This window comes from Pelophylax lessonae (assembly GCF_965119305.1).
Source record: "Pelophylax lessonae genome assembly, chromosome: 3".
Taxonomy (NCBI): Eukaryota; Metazoa; Chordata; class Amphibia; order Anura; family Ranidae; genus Pelophylax; species Pelophylax lessonae.
The window spans coordinates 157,101,486-157,120,913 of record NC_138770.1 but is presented as its reverse complement, the minus strand read 5'-3'; the positions used below and the strand labels follow the sequence as shown (position 1 = coordinate 157,120,913).

General features: G+C 44.9%; 1 protein-coding gene across 2 annotated transcripts in view; it reads left to right on the top strand.

Annotated features, from left to right (window-relative positions):
- ALLC (allantoicase) overlaps positions 1-19,428 on the top strand; it is a 91,586-nt gene that overhangs the window by 66,550 nt on the left and 5,608 nt on the right. For both annotated transcript variants that reach the window (XM_082249638.1, XM_082249637.1), the window contains exons 8-10: positions 3,112-3,267; positions 3,401-3,474; positions 8,968-9,076. In XM_082249638.1, coding sequence (XP_082105764.1) covers positions 3,112-3,267; positions 3,401-3,474; positions 8,968-9,076 — 339 coding nt within the window. The remainder of the gene's footprint in view (positions 1-3,111; positions 3,268-3,400; positions 3,475-8,967; positions 9,077-19,428) is intronic.

The window sequence follows — 19,428 nt, the reverse complement described above, 5'->3', positions numbered from 1 at the left end:
GTTAGATCATACATAGCAGGATCGCATAGCCTCAGTGATGATCTAAGGGAGAATGACAGATGGCTGTGTTTACATCAGGAGGCTGTCTTTTTCCCTCTCCTGCGGGAGATCGCGAGTGGCCAGCGGACATCGGAGCCGCCGGTCACACGCGCGGGGATGTCAGTGAAGGAGCGGGGGTGGGATCACGCCACCGGCGGCACGCGCTCGCCCCCTACAGGCTCGTGGGCGAGTGACGTACCCATACGTCACTTTGCCCAGGAGAGGCTGACTGCAGCAATATATAGTCGTGTGGCAGTCGGCAAGTGGTTAAAAAGAAGGTAAGTGAAACAAAAAAAATTTTTAATTATCCAATTCTTTTTCAGGTAAATTAAAGCAAGCGGACGGTGAAAAAAATTTTTTCAGGGTGGAACTCAGATTTAAGTCAGATTGTTGTTTGTTTAGGACCTGCAGGACAGAACAGAGAGGTTGGAGCAGAATCCGCCTGATTCTTTTGTCTGTCTTGAGTGGTCATACAGTAGATGGTGCCATTTTCTTTCCTGAAATAAAATAAATAAAAATGAAAGAAAGAAAAAAAATTACATTTAAATTGCCAGCAATATAATACCATTGCTGGCAATACAAAAATTATAGAAAAAATGCCGTTGGGGTCCCCCCAATCCATACCAGGCCTATTGGGTGCTTGAGGGTGGGGGAGGTTCATGATAATAAGGACAAGGGCCTCTTCCCGACAATTCTGGGCTGTGGTTGTGGGGCTTTGCTGGCAGGGGGCTTATAAAAAATAAATAAAGACAGGGGGCAGTTTTTGACGATTCCTTTATTAAAAAAATAAAAATATATTTTTCCCCAATGTATCCATCGACAATCACGATGCCCGCCTCACTGCAGGAACACGAAAAAAAAAAAACAACATAGGCGTTTTTTTCTTTTTTCGGTTCCGGGGATGCGCCGGGCGCCGTGATTGATGATGGATCTACCTCGAGGGACATTGTTTTTTTTATTTTTTAAATAAAGGAATTGTCAAAAACTGCCTCCTGTCTTTATTTATTTTTGGCACTTTTTTGGTGAATGGGTAGGGGTACAATGTACCCCATACTCATTCACATGGGGGGAGGCCAGGATCTGGAGGCTACCTTGTTAAAGGGGGCTTCCAGATTCTGATAAGCTACCTGCCCACAGACTCCTCTACAACCATCGCCCAGGGTTGTTGGGAAGCGGCCCTTGTCCCCCATAAACATGGGGGACAAGGTGCTTTGGGGTGGGGGGGGATAGCCCCCAGCCCCAAAGCCCCACCATGTTGAGGGCATGTGGTTTGGTATGGTTTAGGGGAGGGCAAGTGCTCGCCCCCCCATCCCTTTCCTGTCCTGCCAGGCTGCATGCTCGGATAAGGATCTGGTATGGACCCCAGGAGTTTTTCTTATTTTGGTGTGGGGTTCCCCTTAACCACTTTACTACCAGTCACGTAACCTCTACGTGATCAGACTTTGCGGGGTTATACTGGGATGATGCCTCTAGCTAGAGGCATCATCCCGGTACCGTTATTTGAAGCCGACGGTCGGCTTTCCGTCGGTAACGATCGATGCGGCTCGGGAGCCGCTCGATCGTTACCCGGGGGGGCGGGAGGGGACGTCCCCCCCCTCCCGCCGCCTTCCGCGGCTTTGCTCGGGGCTACTGTCCCACCGGGAGCCCCGAGCACCCAGCCGGCACGTCCGCCGGCTGGATGGAGTCCCGATGAATGCCGGAAACGGCATCGATCGGGTCTCCGATGACGTAACCCGGAGGCGGCGTCCATGACGTCACGTCCGGGTTACTGTGCTGCAAAAGGCGGCAGATTTGAAAAACGGCTGTATGCAAAAATGCCGTTTTCGGCGTTTTGCATACAGGGAAGTGTAGTGGAGGGGTCTAGGGTCTTTTAGACCCTCGATCCCTCCATAAAGAGTACCTGTCACGACATATTGCTGTCACCAGGGATGTTTACATTGCTTGTGACAGCAATAAAAGTGATCAGATTTTTTTTTTTTTAAAAACCTGTAATAAAGTTTAAAAAAAAAGAAAAAATAAATAGGAAAAAAAAAAAAAAAAAAAATTTAGCCGTCCCCGTCACCGTTAGCTCGCGCACAAAAAAAAACGTATACGCAAGTCGAGCCGCAAATGAAATCGCTGTTCAAACCACACATGTGAGGTATCGCCGCGATCGCCAGAGCGTGGGCAATAATTAAAAAAAAAGAGCTACACTCTAACTCTAAACTGGTAACCGTTAAATAAATTTAAAGCGTCGCAGATTGAGATCTCTATTGACCGTAGTTTGTCGCCATCCCACGGGGGGGCGCAATTTTAAACCGTAACATGTTTGGTATCTATTTACTCGGCGTGACATCATCTTTCACAATATACAAAAAAAATGGGCTAACTTTACTGTTTAGTATTTTTTAAATGCAGTGAAATGTGATTTTTCAAATTTTTTCCAAAAAAATGGCGTTTTAAAGACTGCTGCGCAAATAGACAAAAAATTTTGCAATGACCGACATTTTATTCTCCAGAGTCTTTGCTAAAAAAATATATATAATGTTTGGGGGTTCTAAGTAGTTTTCTAGGAAAAAATACTGGTTTTAACTTGTGAACAAAAAGTGTCCGAAATAGGGCTGGGGCTAAAGTGGTTAAAATCCATACCAAAGCAGAAGGGCCTGGTATGGATTGGGGGGGGGGGGGGAACCCCCACGCCATATTTCTTTAAACTTTTATTTATTGCTGTAATGTTTTTTTTATTCATTCAGCTGTCAGCGGCGAAGCCCGTTGACAGCTGATGACTCATCCTTTGTTAAGGAAGCAACAGCCGGCTTCCTGGCTAGCTCCTTAACAACCAGTTATTCACTGTACCCTGATTGGACAAAACTGCACAGTGTATTGTGGGGCACTCAGTGGGTTAATATCCCGCCGAACGCCCGGCAAATTCGGGTGTTCGCCAAACGGGCAAACAGGTGATGTTTGGGATGAACTGTTGCTTGGCTCGAACTGTTTGCCCAGTTCTACTAGTGGCTATGAAAATGTTTGATCAACTAATGTCATGATATTTTGTCTTAACAGCTTTTTGGCATTTTTTTTTTTTTTTTACAGATGGTGGCATAGCAAGATTTAAAGTGTATGGCACTGGACAGAGAAACTGGTCCTTGTGTAGTCCAAATGACTTGGAGGATCTTCTGTCAATGAATAATGGAGGGGTGTGTCTTGGATTCAGTGATGCACATTATGGACATCCTCGCAATCTAATAGGTATCTACAAAACCAACTAATCATTTCTATCATATGCTATAACTAGAGGACATCAGATTGTGCAAATTAATCATTATGTACATCACTTTCCTTAATATTTTTTTCTTTATAACTGTGCTGATTTATCCTACAGGAACAGGAAAAGCAGCTGATATGGGTGATGGCTGGGAAACAGCGAGAAGGCTAGATCGGCCTTCAATATTAAAGGTAAACAAATATACCAGGATATGCATGCATCAGGCCCGGACTGGGACAAAAAATAGGCCCGGGCATTTTAGGCTGAGCAGCCCATTTTTTTTTTTTTTTTAAACAAAATGACCAATGATGAACAACTACCGGTTTCTCTATGTTTTTTAGTTATATTTAACCTGCACACCCATGCGATCCGATTCTGCAAATCGCACTGCCTTTTGAAAACTGATTGCAGGGTGTCGTTAACCTAACATACACTCCACAATCTGTTTGCATGGACGGGTTGCTATTTAGATGCAGTCCGTATTTAGTGTGAACCCAGGCTAAGAGATAGCAGGTCATTTTAGGGTACATTCAAAATATATTACCCAATTTTTGGGTAAAATATAAAAGATGAGTTTGTGTCAAGTAAATAAAATACCCAACATGTCAAACCTTAAGACTATGCATGCCCGAAAATAGCAACACATTTCAGTACCCTATATTTTCCATAGGCAAAGCTATTAAAGATCATAGAGGTCATCAGTTCAGAGTTAACCATGAATAATGATCCTATAATTATTGCTCTCATTCTAGTGTGCAGGGTCATATATTACACGTGTAGTAAAATCAAGGTTTTTGTTCACAGGCGCCCCCAAAATGTGTATGTAGTTTCTTATGGTATTGGTGGGATAGGGGTGACATCTGTAGCAGTGGTGGTAGTGGGGATAGGGATGACATCAGTAGTGGTGGTGGGATAGGGATGACATCAGTAGTGGTGGTGGTAGTGGGGATAGGGATGACATCAGTAGTGGTGGTGGTGGGATAGGGATGACATCAGTAGTGGTGGTGGGATAGGGATGACATCAGTAGTGGTGGTGGTAGTGGGGATAGGGATGACATCAGTAGTGGTGGTGGTGGGATAGGGATGACATCAGTAGTGGTGGGATAGGGATGACATCAGTAGCAGTGGTGGTGGGGATAGGGGTGACATCAGTGGTGGTGGGGGATAAGGGTGACATCAGTGGCAGTGGTGGTGGGGATAGGGGTGACATCAGTGGCAGTGGTGGTGGGGATAGGGGTGACATCAGTGGTGGTGGGGATAGGGGTGACATCAGTGGCAGTGGTAGTGGGATGGCATCAGTGGCAGTGGGGATAGGAGTGACATCAGTGGTGGTGGGGGATAGGGGTGACATCAGTGGCGATTGGGATGACATCAGTGGCAGTGGTGGTGGGGATAGGGGTGACATCAGTGGTGGTGGGGGATAAGGGTGACATCAGTGGCAGTGGTGGTGGGGATAGGGGTGACATCAGTGGCAGTGGTGGTGGGGATAGGGGTGACATCAGTGGTGGTGGGGATAGGGGTGACATCAGTGGCAGTGGTGGTGGGATAGGGGTGACATCAGTGGCAGTGGGGATAGGGGTTACATCAGTGGCAGTGGGAATAGGAATGACATCAGTGGTAGTGGGGATTGGGATGACATCAGTGGCAGTGGTGGGGATAGGGATGACATCAGTGGCGGTGGTGGTGGTGATAGCGATAACATCAGTGGTGGGGATAGGGATAACATTAGTGGCGGTGTTGAGGATAGGGATGATATCAGTGGGAATGATGAGGATAGGGGTGACATCAGTGGCAGTGGTGGTAAGGATAGGAATAACATCAGTGGCAGTGGTGGTGGGGATAGGAATGACAATGTCCACTGCCACCGATGTCATCCCTATCCCCACCACCACCGCTACTGATGTCATCCCTATCCCCCCATCACCACTGCCTCATGGGGGGGGGAGAGATCAGACAGAGGGCTGGCAGTGGGAGGGATGGGATCAGGCAGAAGGATGACAGTGGGAGGGATGGGATCCGGCAGAGGTATGGCGGTGGGAGAGATGGGATCAGGCAGAGGTATGGCGGTGGGAGAGATGGGATCAGGCAGAGGGATGGAGGTGGGAGAGATGGGATCAGGCAGAAGGATGGAGGTGGGAGTGATGGGATCAGGCAGAGGGATGGAGGTGGGAGAGGTGGGATCAGGCAAAGGGATGGAGGTGGGAGAGATGGGATCAGGCAGAGGGATGACGATGGGAGAGATGGGATCAGGCAGAGGGATGTTGATGAAGAGATGGGATCATGCAGAGGGATGGCCGTGGGAGAGATGGGATCAGGCAGAGGGATGGCCGTGGGAGAGAAGGGATCAGGCAGAGGGATGGCCGTGGGAGAGAAGGGATCAGGCAGAGGGATGGCGATGGGAGAGATGGGAGCAGGCAGAGAGATGGCGATGGGAGAGATGGGATAAGGCAGAGGGATGGAGGTGGGAGAGATGGGAGCAGGCAGAGGGATGGAGGTGGGAGAGATGGGATCAGGCAGAGGGATGGTGGTGGGAGAGATGGGATCAGGCAGAGGGATGGTAGTGGGAGAGATGGGATCAGGCAGAGGGATGGCAGTGGGAGAGATGGGATCAGGCAGAGTGATGGTGGTGGGAGGGATGGGATGAGGCAGAGGGATGGCGGCGGGAGAGATGGGATGAGGCAGAGGGATAGCGGCGGGAGAGATGGGATAAGGCAGAGGGATGGCGGTCGGAGGGATGGGATCAGGCAGAGGGATGGCGGTGGGAGAGATAGGATCAGGCAGAGGGATGGCGGTGGGAGAGATGGGATCAGGCAGAGTGATGGCGGTGGGAGAGATGGGATGAGGCAGAGGGATGGCGGTCAGAGGGATGGGATCAGGCAGAGGGATGGCGGCTGGAGGGATGGGATGAGGCAGAGTGATGGCGGTGGGAGAGATGGGATGAGGCAGAGGGATGGCGGTCGGAGGGATGGGATGGGATGAGGCAGAGTGATGGCGGTGGGAGAGATGGGATGAGGCAGGCTGTCACATCACATGTAACAAGCAAACTGGCATGCCGCACGGCACATGTTTTCTAGCAGCAGTGACTCACTGCTGCTAGAAAACATGTGCCATGCGGCATGCCAGTTTGCTTGTTACATGTGATGTGACAGCCAGGTGCACATTTTCAAGTTGAAAATGTGCACCTGGCTGTCACATCACATGCAACAAGCAAACTGGCATGGCATGATGGCACATGTTTTCTAGCAGTGACAGTCAGTTCCAGACCAGTCTGACCAGAACACTGCTCTGCCGGTGGAGACCAGCCCAGAACCACAAATCCCAGCAGTGACACACGTTGTGTTGTTTCCTTTCCTTACCTTGTTGCAGCAGCCGGTGTTGTTCTTGTCTCTCACTCTGTCAGTGGCTGGCTGTCTGCGGTGCAGTGCGGTGCCGGCGACTTCCTTCCCGCTTCTTCCCGACAACAAGCAGGGGGTCCCCGGCCTCTAGCTCCACCCCCTTCAGCCTTCAATCACCTGACGCCGGTCCACCCCTCCTGAGCGCCTATACTGGATGCCGCTGCGGAGCCGGCCGCAGTGAGCGGCGCTGGGCTCAGCTCAGCATCAGCACGGCTGCCAGCTGAGCCCAGTGCTTAGGAGTGAGTGGCGGGGAGTCGGGGACAGCAGCGGGCGGCCTTCAGTCTCCGCGGAATCGGCCGCGGAGAGGCCAGCAGCGGCAACCGCCGGCATCGGTACACAGTCCAGACATAGTTACACTGTCTGTGACTGCACTTCATGCGCCCGGAGCGGAGGCCTCGGCCCACCGGGCATATGCCCGGTCTGCCCTATGGTCAGTCCGGCCCTGGCATGCATTGAAGTAGTTGTGCGCCTTGACTAAATGATATTTCCTTTTCTAAAGCACTGTGTATCATAAAAAACTGCCACTTTTTTCTTTTTGTTTTTCTTTGTTTTAACCTTTTTTTCAATCACAACCCCTAATGATCTCAACTGAAAGCAAATGTGCCAGGGTATAAAATACACTAGCACAATTAGAAGACAGGAATAGGCATTGTCCTATAACAAGAGGTGCTCAAGCAAGGACGAGAAATTATTTTAATGCAAGCAGCAGATTATGATATATAAAATGACTTTTGAAAATACGTCATACATTACCATACTAAAGATTGCGAGATTTTAGTGATTGGGTTTAGATCCACTTTAAGGTTTATTAAGTCTTCAGAAGCTACTGAGTTTTCTTGCTTAGTGAGTTTCTTAGTATTTTTATTACTCTTGTCCATAAATTGAAAAGTTGGTTCATCAAAAACAGATATTTCAAACATATAAGGAAATCATAGGTACCTCAGGTGGGTAGACATAGAACTTAGATCAGAGATGTGCTCAGTCCTGTGAAAACTGGAATACATACAATACTGATGGGTGGGGAAGCCTGTCAACAGCCACCAAAATCAAAAATGTCAATTCTCGGTCAAAAAGAACTGTGTCCCGGGGTTGTCTCCGAAAATTTGAGAAGGTGTGGAAGGCTTGGGTGGAATCTACTGAGACAGTGGGATAGTTTTATCTAGGTAACGACTCCACCGTGGTTGTCTATTTAGGCCCGTTCTTTTCCTAGTTATATTCTTTTCAGTCTGGGGATGTCTCCATTATTTTTAACTTTTAATTTTATGTTCTGATCCAGCTGTACTGTGCTGTATTTGTATCCTGCACCTTTATGGATGGAGGGGCGGCCTGGGGTGGGCTGCTCTGCTCCAGTCGCCTCAAGGCCCTGTTACTCCGTTCTGTTGGATGTGCTGCCCAGGGGGTGGGGGGGGGGGGGCGGTGGGTGGGGTGGCTTATGTTGGGTTGTTGTGCCGTCCCGCCTGTAACAGGGACTGGTATTTGTTGTTGTCTGTATTTTTCTTGTTGCAATACTCAATAAAAAGAATTTTTCAAAAAAAAAAAAAAAGAACACTGCTGTTATTTTAGACTATCATTCCTTGTTGTACTATCCGAAAAAATATGTGCAATAGATTTACATTTTGTCATGATTAGTCAAAAACATTTACTGTGTTTGCATGTTTGCTTGGTGTTTTACATATACAGTAAATGCCAGTTGTAAAAAAATGTCCCATTGAGACTTGAGTCTCAATTGAGTTTTAAGGCCTGGTTCACACTAGTGTGATTTAAGATATGACTTAAGTCACAAATAATCACATGACGGTGGAAATCACATTGTTTTCAATGGTACCGTTGTTCACGTCAATGCAACACAGCACGGCGCAATATTGTAAAAGGGTCCCCTACATAGATTTTAAAAAAAGTGCTCCAAAAACGCATCTACATACGATTTGATGTGTTTTTTATGCAATTTCAGTGCTTTTTTCCCTCTTCACAGCAGGTATGCTTATAATTGGCTAAAACTAAAAATGGAGAGGCATGAAAATCACATAAAATCACAGTCGCAGTAGTGTGAACGTAGCCTTAAGAACTCTCAGTTTAACAGTAAATAGAATTCACTTTTACTTTAATTTTGCAAGAAGACTGGACTTTCTTCTTCAACTATAGGTAAGTAATGCCTCCTCTAGGTTGGCCTCATACAATTCTCTCTGAACATGTGTCCATAACCCTTTGAAAGAATACACCACCCTATAGTTGCATGACTTTAAATGTTTCAAAGTATGATGTTTAATCAGTTACATTTTTGCCTTATAGGTAGATGATAAAGGCATTCTCCAGGTTCCAGGAAATGAATGGACAGTTTTTCGTCTTGGTCACCCAGGTCTCATAACACATATAGAGATAGACACCAACCATTTTAAAGGTATGGTCCTTAAACCAGCCTGCCATTTACCTGATCTATAGAATATACAATAGGTACAGTCAAACCTTATGGAAATGCTGGTAGTACAAAAGCAGAATGTTCTGGCTGATGTCTGGAATTGGTGTTGGGTGCAATGTAATGGGTGTTTAGTGCAAAGCATAAATGTTGCAAATAATAATAATTATAATTTTTTTTTTATTTATTTATTTATACAAAAGAGACAGAGAAGATATTCCAACATCACATTCCAAATCCAAATCACATGGCACAAATATTAACATATAATTATTTCAATCATAGTCCATTGTGTATAGATCATCCATCTTAACAGATATAATCATAATTATAGAACTTATATTAAGCCATATCATGAAAAACAGCGATACTCTCCCGTGTCTCTTAAACATTTTCTTTTTTTTCAAATATTTAAAAAGTATATATAATACAACTAAAAGAAAAGAAAAAAAAATTGAATAAGAAGTAAAGACAAAAGGATAATAGGAGAGAGAAAAAAAAAAAAGGGGAATTTTCCACAGCTGGTATCATGCCAATATTTGTCATGTATCATTTATTCTACCAAGACCATCTCTGTCCTGCTCACAGATCCATCCAGCCCAGAGGTCAATTTAGTTATAGGAGGTCATGGCCACCTTCTCTATATCACATGCCCACAAAAGATGTATGTTCAACTTTTATCTTCTAGCTTATATTTGTTACAGAGGATCGTCATCACCTCTTCTCCTCAATTCCTTCTCTCATGTACACTACTGCCATAAGGCAACCAGTCTAAGTCGGTATAAGTATTTCTCCCTCCTCTCTCCTCCCCCCCCCCCTATAATTAGAGGGGGGAACTTATCAGGGAACCTAAGTCATTTCCCAGTTTGGAATGGTATTCAGACTTGATACTATTAGTATCAGTCTGCTTGTTACGCAGTTTAACCTTCTCTGATATTAAGGGAAAGTAAGAGAGAAGGAGAGAGAAATAGGGGGCAAACAAGAGGGAGGGCCGGGGAGGAGGGGAAGGGGATAGGAGGAAGGGAATTCGGGACATATTTTACTTAGGTGATATATTAAATTATACTAGTCCCAATGTGCCCCCCCTCAGTGCAAACAATTTACCATCTGTGTCAATCCAATACCCCCTCAGGAGGGTCATGATTCCTCATATTCCATTAGTGCTATCAGTGCTATCTCTCTACCACCAGTGTCCGGGATATCTCAGTGCCTTGAATTATCTACTTGTGGGGAAAAAAAAAAAAAGGAAAAAAGGAAAAAGGAAATGCCAATCCCAATGTGCCCCCCTCTGTGCAAACGATCTACTGTCTGTGTTAATCCAATACCCCCTCAAGAGGGTCACAATCTCTCATATCCCATTGTGATGTTCCCATTTTCCTTAGTGCTATCTCTCTACCTCCAGTGTCCAAACAATCTCAGTGCCTTTAATATATCTCTATTTATGAAGAAAGGAAAAAAAAAAAATGAAGAATTTTAAGAGGGGGGGGGGGGGCAATCCCCTCATTTGCCCCTTCCGCTTGATTCCACTCCACCTTGTGTCCATTCTTTCAACTCTTCCTTCCCTTCCATTCTCATTGTGTTCCCTTTAGTGCCCATTTTGTATTTCTACTGTGTCCATTATACCTTATGGTACTATATAAATACCGTTTCCTATGTATTCATGTTCTTCCCCTCCTCTCCATCCCCCCCCCCCCCCCCCAGATGGCCCATCTCCCCCCCAATTCCAGGCAGCACCATATCTTAATATGTTCCATTTCTTGTTTAATTCAAGACTTTGCTTCCCTTTATTTTCTTATTACAACTAAGCCCGGGAAAAGGTGTGACAATGGTCATTAGGGACCGGTGGAAAGTGCCCTCCCTTCATGTGAGACAACAAACTGGTTCCACATTGCCCATATTTTTGTATATCGTTCATGTTGCCCTTGTGCCGACAGGATCATATCTTCATACTTATTTATTTCCTCTACCTTACTCATCCACATGTTAATGGTTGGTGGATTGGGGTCTCGCCATCTTATGGGTATACAAGTTTTTGCCGCGTCCAAAAAATGACGGATAATAGAATGTTTGTATTGTCTAACTGATATATCTGGTGCATAAAAAAGAAAAAAAATAGGTTCATCAGGTATTATATATTCCGTGAATTTCTGAGATATCTCCTGTATTTGTTTCCAAAATCCCTCAAGTCTGGAGCAGCTCCAGAAAATGTGTAAAAGGGTCCCCTTTTCCTCCTGACACCGCCAACATCTATCTGATATTTGTGATGAAATTATATGTAGTCGTGTCGGTGTGTAATACCATCTAGATATCAATTTATAATTTGTCTCCTGTATCCGTGTACAAATAGAGGATTTAAATACAAATTGTAATATATGTTGTAATTGTTTTGATGTAAATTTGTAATTTAATTCTCTCTCCCAACCAGCAATATAAGGCGGTCTATAATCTAATGATGGAGTGACTATAAGAGAGTAGATTTTTGAGAGTACGTGGGATATCGTACCTGTTTGTGCACACATGTCCTCAAAGGTAGTGAGTGGTCTGTCAAATTCTCTAGGGGGGGTTAAGGATTGTAAAAAATGATTAAGTTGGAATGCTTTCCAGTTATCTAGTCCATAGTCCCCTCCTAAAGAAGTCAAGGTAGCCACTGACACCCATGATCCCGATATCAAGAAATTAGAAACTTGGAAGATCCCCATATTTATTAATCTGCGAAAGGATCTATCCTGATATCCCGGTGCAAACTGTTGGTTCCCCAGGACTGGCGTTAGTGGGGAATGTCTTGTAGAGAAAGCAGGATTAAGAAGAAATTTTGCACATATCCGAATCGTTGTTCCAACTGTCGGGTGACGTGTCATGTCTCGAGGCAAAAAGCCAAGACACCACGGTGATCTATTCAAGGGTATATCACATTGCGCCTGTTCTATATTGGGCCAAAGTTTGGTCTCCGTGTGGCGACACCAATCTATAAGTCTACTTAAATGTACTGCATGATAATATTTTAATAGGTCTGGAACCACCAGGCCTCCATGTTTTTTAGGGAGAGAGAGTAGTTGTTTTTGAAGTCTCGGTCTCCTTTGGGCCCATATAAACTTCGAGAACACTGTCTGTATCTGTCGGAAATAATTAGAAGGTATCAAAATGGGTAAAGCCTGAAGAAGATAGAGAATTTTCGGGAGAATATTCATTTTTAATATATTACAGCGTCCGAACCAGGAACTAAGTCCTGTATGCCATTTACATAGTTGGTTGCTTATTTTACTCAAAAGTGGTGGGAAGTTTAATATATATACCTGGGAGGACTCAGGAGGTAAGAGAGTTCCCAGATATTTCAAAGCCCGTTCTGTCCACTTTAAGTTAAAATTTGTATGCAATTGTGCTTTAAGGGATTGGGACATCCCTACTCCCATCGCTTCAGACTTACTCAAATTGATCTTCAAATTAGATAATGCACCGTATAAGCGGAATTCCTGAAGTAGATTCGGTAAAGAAATTATGGGATTAGTTAGAGTAAAGAGCATATCGTCAGCATATGCAGAGACTTTCTGTTGAGTGCTCGTGATTTTTATGCCACTGATATCAGGGTTATCTCGAATTGTACAAAGAAAGGGTTCTAAGGTAAGGACAAATAATAAGGGTGATAACGGACAGCCCTGTCTTGTACCATTCGAGATGTCAAATCCTTCAGACAGAACCCCATTTACCTTAACTCGGGCCGATGGGGTTGAATATAGTTGTGATATCCAGTTTCTCATCGTATCCCCCACCCCTATATGTCACATCTCGAACATAAACATAAAGTCCCAACTGACCCGATCAAATGCCTTTTCCGCGTCTGTCCCGACGAAAGTGCATGCTTGTTTGGAAACGTAGGCTATGTGTAAGAGGTTGAGGGCTTTCACGGTATTATCCCGCGCTTCCCGGGTGGGTACAAAGCCCACCTGATCTAAGTGTATCAGAGAAGGTAAATGGGATTGAAGTCTGGTGGCAAGGATCTTAGAAAATAGTTTCAGATCTACATTAAGTAGTGAAATTGGTCTGTAGCTGGGGCACGTTGTAGGGTCCTTCCCTTCCTTTGGGAGCACCGATATATGGGCTCCTAATGTGTCTCTATGAAATGGGGAGTCAGGGCTCAATTTGTTGAACAAATCAGCCATTTGTTGACCGAGGGTTAGGAAAAAGGTCTTATAATATTGTATCGGCAATCCATCTGGCCCTGGTGCTTTTCCGGTTTTAGTATTATTAATTGCAGATAACTCCTCTCTCACCTCCTCTGGTAGGCTTGGCATTCCTGACTTAGTGAGGTAATTAATCACTGCCCCTGAGTCAGGGGGCTGCGGAAGCAGATTGTAAAGTGACAAGTAATATTTCCTTAAGTCTCGTGCTATATCCTCCGGTCGTTCAGCTTTCTGACCAGTAGGGGATATAAGCTTAGGGACATAAGCCTTGGTTTGCATGTCACGTAGAGTTCGAGCTAACACTTTCCCGCATTTATCCCCCGATTCATACATCACCCTACGGCCTCTTTGTAATGCTGCTTTAGCTTTATATTGTAAAAGATCTACTATTTGTTTACGTGTATTATTAAGTTCCTTCAGCAACTCTGCCGTAGGTGCATGTTTATGTCGTGATTCTAAATCATGTAAAGTCTGTAGGAGCAAGGTCATCTGTTGTGTACGAAGTCTCTTGAACCGGGCCCCGTGTTTAATAAACACCCCTCTAATTACTGCTTTATGGGCTTCCCATGTCACCCCTGGGCTTATTTCCTCATCTAAATTGGTTTGAAAATAATGTGTAAGTTCTTTCTCCACCTCAGTGGTAACCGCTACCTCTTGGAGAAGGCTCAGATTCAACGACCATGTCTGTGATCTAGTAAGTGGAGTATCTGTTAAAGTATATGTAAGTGTCAATGGCGCATGATCGGACCATGTGATAGAACCAATAATTACCGACTGTACTGAATGTAGTTGTGAATGTGGAATGAGAAAATAATCTATCCATGAATATGATGCATGTGGGGGGGGGGAGTAAAAAGTGTAGTCCCTCTCCCCAGAGTGTAACAAGCGCCATGCATCAATCAAGCGTGCCTTGTGAAGTTGTTTCGCAATTCGCTTTCTAATTCTAGGAGGTAAGGAGGAGGTTCCTGATGAAGAATCCTCTGATGGTATCAGGGACATGTTAAGATCTCCTCCGAAGATGAGTTGACCCTCCTGGAATTCTTGGAGTTTGTCAAGACATCTCGCCATGAATACATCTTGTTGTATATTTGGAGCATATACTGAAGCTAGAGTCACCTTAATGTTTCCAATATTTCCTTTCAGAAAAAGGAATCTTCCCTCTGAATCAGCACAGACCTGTGAGCATGACCAAGGTACCTGTCCAGAGATCATTATAGACACGCCTCTGGTTCTACTATTCGAGCTGGTAGAATGATATATCGACGGGTAGAATCTATTTTTAAGTAATGGTGTTTTAACTTCCTTAGGCGCAAGCCTTCTGGGGGTAAAGGTTGGAGACTACCGGTGAGGATTTTCCAGTTTCCCCTACCCAACCCAACTTCCCCCTATTTGGGGGATAAATAGATAAATATTTTTACATATACCCTCCTGTTTTCAAAAGCATCATTTTCATACTAGAGTCTTGGCCCAGTGAGAAAGAGAAAAAAAAAATCCCCCAAAGGGAGAGGAGAACATGACAAAGGGGATCCCTTGCTTAAACTATATTATACATGTCTTTCCTGTCTATTTAGCAAGAAACCCCCATAAGATCTCAGGGGTCAGCAGGTAGATCCTTCATAAAGAACATATCTTATGTAGAATCATATTGTTGTGTAAAGTTGAAGACATTAGTCATCTTAGAGCTAATCAAACTTCACCTGTATGATACTTCACCTGCTTGAGAAAGGGAGAGGAAAGAAAAGAGAAAAATAAATAAATAAATAAAAAAAAAAAACCCCTTCCCTTCCCTTCTCCTTCTCTCTCCCCCTCCTCCCTCCCTGTTTAATAAAGGAGACCCCTGAAAAACAAGCAAGCCAACAAGATCTCATCTGCTTTCTATGCACCTCCATAAAAGGGGCCAGACCAAACATGTGGTCAGCTCCTTATCTACTAAATATGTGAAAAGAGAAGGAGGGGGGAGGGGGGGGGGCAGGAGGAAAAAAAAAGGGGGGGATATCTTTTTTTTTTAAAGGGGAAGGGGGAACCTTAAAATCCACCATTCCACCTCCCAGATACTCTCATCTGATCTTAAATAATACTTCACTCTATTCTCTCAGTTCTCTAGAAAGGATCTGCTATACATCAGAAACTGTAAAAATGTAACATTCCAGTACTGATCTTAAATATCTAATGCTTCCATATCCCACAGATCCCCCGTCAGCCCATATGATTGTTATTAATCAATACTACTCGAGATCTTTAGTTGGTATGTGTAAATGTCTTCTCATTATGGGGTGTCATTTCCTCTTAGTCTATATCGTGGGTGTCCTAATCCCACAATATATTTATACAATAATATAGTTGCCAATCAATACAAAATACCCCCTCCAAAAAAAAAAAAAAAAAGAAAATTTCTCTCTTTTCCTTTTTTTTTAAAAATGTTCTCTCCTCCCCTCTCCCTCCCCCAGTCACTGAGAACTCTCTCTTTTCAGTGCATACCCTTTCTCAAAGGGTTTAGGTGGCCATAGATATTCAATGACATCAAAGTAACAGATAATAATCTTGGTGAACCAATCATAATGCTGCTGGTACAAAAAGGTTGAAAAAGGTTGACAGATGTATATTATGACTCACGTGACCCTTCTAGCGTCACGATTTGAAGTTCCCCCTGCAGTCTCTGAGATTGGTTGATAGATCTTCCTCAGTGGGCTTCAGCAGACCTCCTGCCTCCTGGCCGGGGCAGAACAATCAGCCAGTTTGGGATCTGGATAGGAGTAATCCCTAGACAGGTAAAAAAAGCAGGTAATTCTGCAGGGGACCTGAGAGTGAATGTAGTTGTATTTTTCCGGAAAAAGACCGCTAGGGGATACCCCCAACGGTATGTATATCCTGCCCGGCGTGCGGCGTCTAGCGCCGGTCGAAGAAGCTCTCTGCGTTGTAGTGTAGCTTTAGATAGGTCAGGTAATATTTTAACATCTGCTCCATCAAAATCCACGGCTCCCTTCTCCCATGCTTTACGCAGTATGGCTTCTTTTTGGAGAAAATGATGTACTCTACACACCACATCCCGTGGTCTGTCTGGGTTGGTTGGTCTAGGGCCCAAAGCTTGGTGTACTCTGTCCAATTCCACTGTTTCTGAGGGGTCTGAGTCTAATATTTTTTGAAAGATGGCTGTCACTGTCTCCCGCAGGTCTTCCCTGCCTGTAGCCTCAGGAATGCCACGGAGCCTCAGGTTGTTCCGGCGGCTCCTATCTTCCAAATCCTCCAGGTGCAGCTGGAGAGAAATGGCTGTATCTACAGTGTCATTGCGGGCATTCTCTAACGTTGTCACCCGGGTCTCCCGTGCCGTAACAGCCTGCTCCCCCGTACATATTCTATCAGATATAAACTGTATCTCAGATCTTACGGTCTGTAGATCTCGGCGATGAGTCTCCTCTATCCGGAGTATTAGTGTCTCTACCTCTGAACGGGTTGAAAGTGCTCTGAGCAGTGTCCGTATCTCTGGATCTATCTGGTGAGGCGTGGGGAGGTCAGAGTACCGGGGAGGTGTCACCTGCTGTTGGGGTTCCATTGCTACCGAGTCTGATGGGGTGGTCATCCCAGGTAAGTGTGTTATACTTATTTGTGTCTCGGAAACAATCAACTTCCCATCCATGTCTTGTGTTTGTTGACTAAGTCCCCTTACCCCGAGAGCTGAGTCCAAAGCAGCTGTACGTGGTGGGGATCTAAAATACTGGGCAATTGCCTCTGGCTCCCTCTGTGTGCGTGTGGAGGGTCTGTTGCCTCTGACTCCGGGTGTACGGGCTGTATTACGTGCTCCTCGCTTTCTACCAGGAGTCATACCGGAATAGATATGTAAAAAATGGTCAGGTTAGGTGAAATGAGCCACGTCCCCCTAATTCAATTCCACCTCTATTATAGTTTCCTCTTTGTTTTATGCTCATATGTATTTGCAAGGTTATAGGTAGGGGAGTCTCATTCAGCAATTTATTAATGTCCTTAAAGCAGTCCAAGAAAAAAAGGGGGTGCTTAAACCCCTCTCACCTCCTCCGGTCAGCGAAGTCTTGGCGTTCTGTTCTTCTCCTCCCGGCTCCTCTCAGATCTCAGGCAGCCACACACCGGAGCTCTCCTTGCTCACAGCCGCTCACACCGCCGCCTGCAGGGTGATCCCCGCGGTCCTTCCTCCGTGGCCGCCGATACACGCCAGACGCCAGGCACACACGTCCTCCCGGTGTCCCAGAGCACCTCCTCCCCGCCGCGCTCCCAGACACCCCGGTCTGCGTGCCGTCCGATCCTCCGAGTCACCGCAGGAGCCAGGTAATGTCAGTCTCTTTCAATACAATTGAGGGTACGGATATGCTCATGCTGGTCGGGTTGGGTGAGACAGGGGAGAGCCTGGAGCTGTTAACACATCCTCACGCGGCCATCTCAAAACCATGCCCCAATTACCATAATTTATTACTTGAAGCGAGCAGGTGCCATATTAGAGAATGCTGGCTCCAGGTTTTCTACTAAGGGAATTACTGCTGCACCATTATTAGACTGATTAACCTGTGTAATTTGAGGTCCTGCCATCCATGTCTTTTATCACACACCCCCTATCTGCTAGTTCATACAACCCTGTCAGCTCCCTTCTGCCCGACATCCTTCAATTGAAAAATTGAGGGAGCCATGCGAAAATTGTCAGCTAATCAGCGGTAGCATCCAATCAGATGCAGCCATTCTTTAGGTATTCTGCTAGCGGCCTGGACAGACCGTCTGTATACAATAGCTGTACAGCCGCGGCCAAAAGTTTTGAGAATGACGTAAATAATACATTTCACAAAGTCTGCTGCTTCAGTGTTTTTAGATCTTTTTGTCAGATGTTACTATGGTATACTGAAATATAATTACAAGCATTTCATACGTGTCAAAGGCTTTTATTGACAATTACATTATGTTTATGCAAAAAGGTCAATATTTGCAGTGTTGATCCTTCTTTTTGAAGACCTCTGCAATTCTACCTGGCATGCTGTCAATCAACTTGTGGACCACATCCTGACTGATGGCAGCTCATTCATGCATAATCAATGCTTGGAGTTTCCCAGAATTTGTGAAATTTTTTTTTGTTCACCCGCCTCTTGAGGATTGACAACAAGTTCTCAATGGGATTAAGGTCTGGGGAGTTTCCTGGCCATGGACCAAAAATTTTGATGTTTTGTTCCCCAAGCCACTTAGTTATCCCTTTTGACTTAAGGCAAGATGCTCCATGATGCTGAAAAATGATTTTCAGCATCAAACTGTTCTTGGATGGTTTGGAGAAGTTGTTCTAGGAGGAAGTTTTTGTACCATTCTTTATTCATGGCTGTGTTCTTAGACAAAATTATAAGTAAGGCCACTCCCTTGGCTGAGAAGCAACCCCACACATGAATGGTCTCAGGATGCTTTACTGTTGGCATGACACAGGACTGATGGTAGTGCTTACCTTTTCTTCTCTGGACAGGGTTTTTTCCAGATGCCTCCAACAATCGGAAAGGGGATTTATCAGAGAAAATGACCTAACCATAGTCCTCAGCAGTCCAATCCTTGTACCTTTTGCAGAATATCAGTCTGTCCCCAATGTTTTTCCTGGAGAGAAATGGCTTTTTTGCTGTCCTTCTTGACACCAGGCCACCCTCCAAAAGTCTTCACCTCACCTCGTCGTCCGGAGTAAGCTCTGCACTGGTGGTGCCCCTATCCTGCAGCTGAATCAACTGTAGGAGATGGTCCTGGGGCTTGCTGGGCTTTCTTGGGCGCCCTGAAGCCTTCTTCACAAGTGCAGTGAAAATGTTTTTTATCAGATTAAGTTAATTTTCATGGCAAAGAGGGACTTTGAAACTAAATGAAATTCATCTGATCACTCTTCATAATATTCTGAAGTATATGCAAATTGCCATCATAACAACTGAGGCAATAGACTTTGTGAAAATTAATATTTGTGCCATTTTCAAAACTTTTGGCCATTACTGTAGCTGGAGATTTTTCCATCTGTGCTGTATGTGCATGGAGGAATCTGATTTCTTCATTTTGCTTGCAGGCTAAATGAAAAAAAAATCTGTGTGTATGGCCAACCCTAAAGGTAATTAAAAACTGAACTTGAATGTATTAGAATGCCCTTTATGTTATGCAACTTCATTGTCATAGAAGTACAATGAATTACAT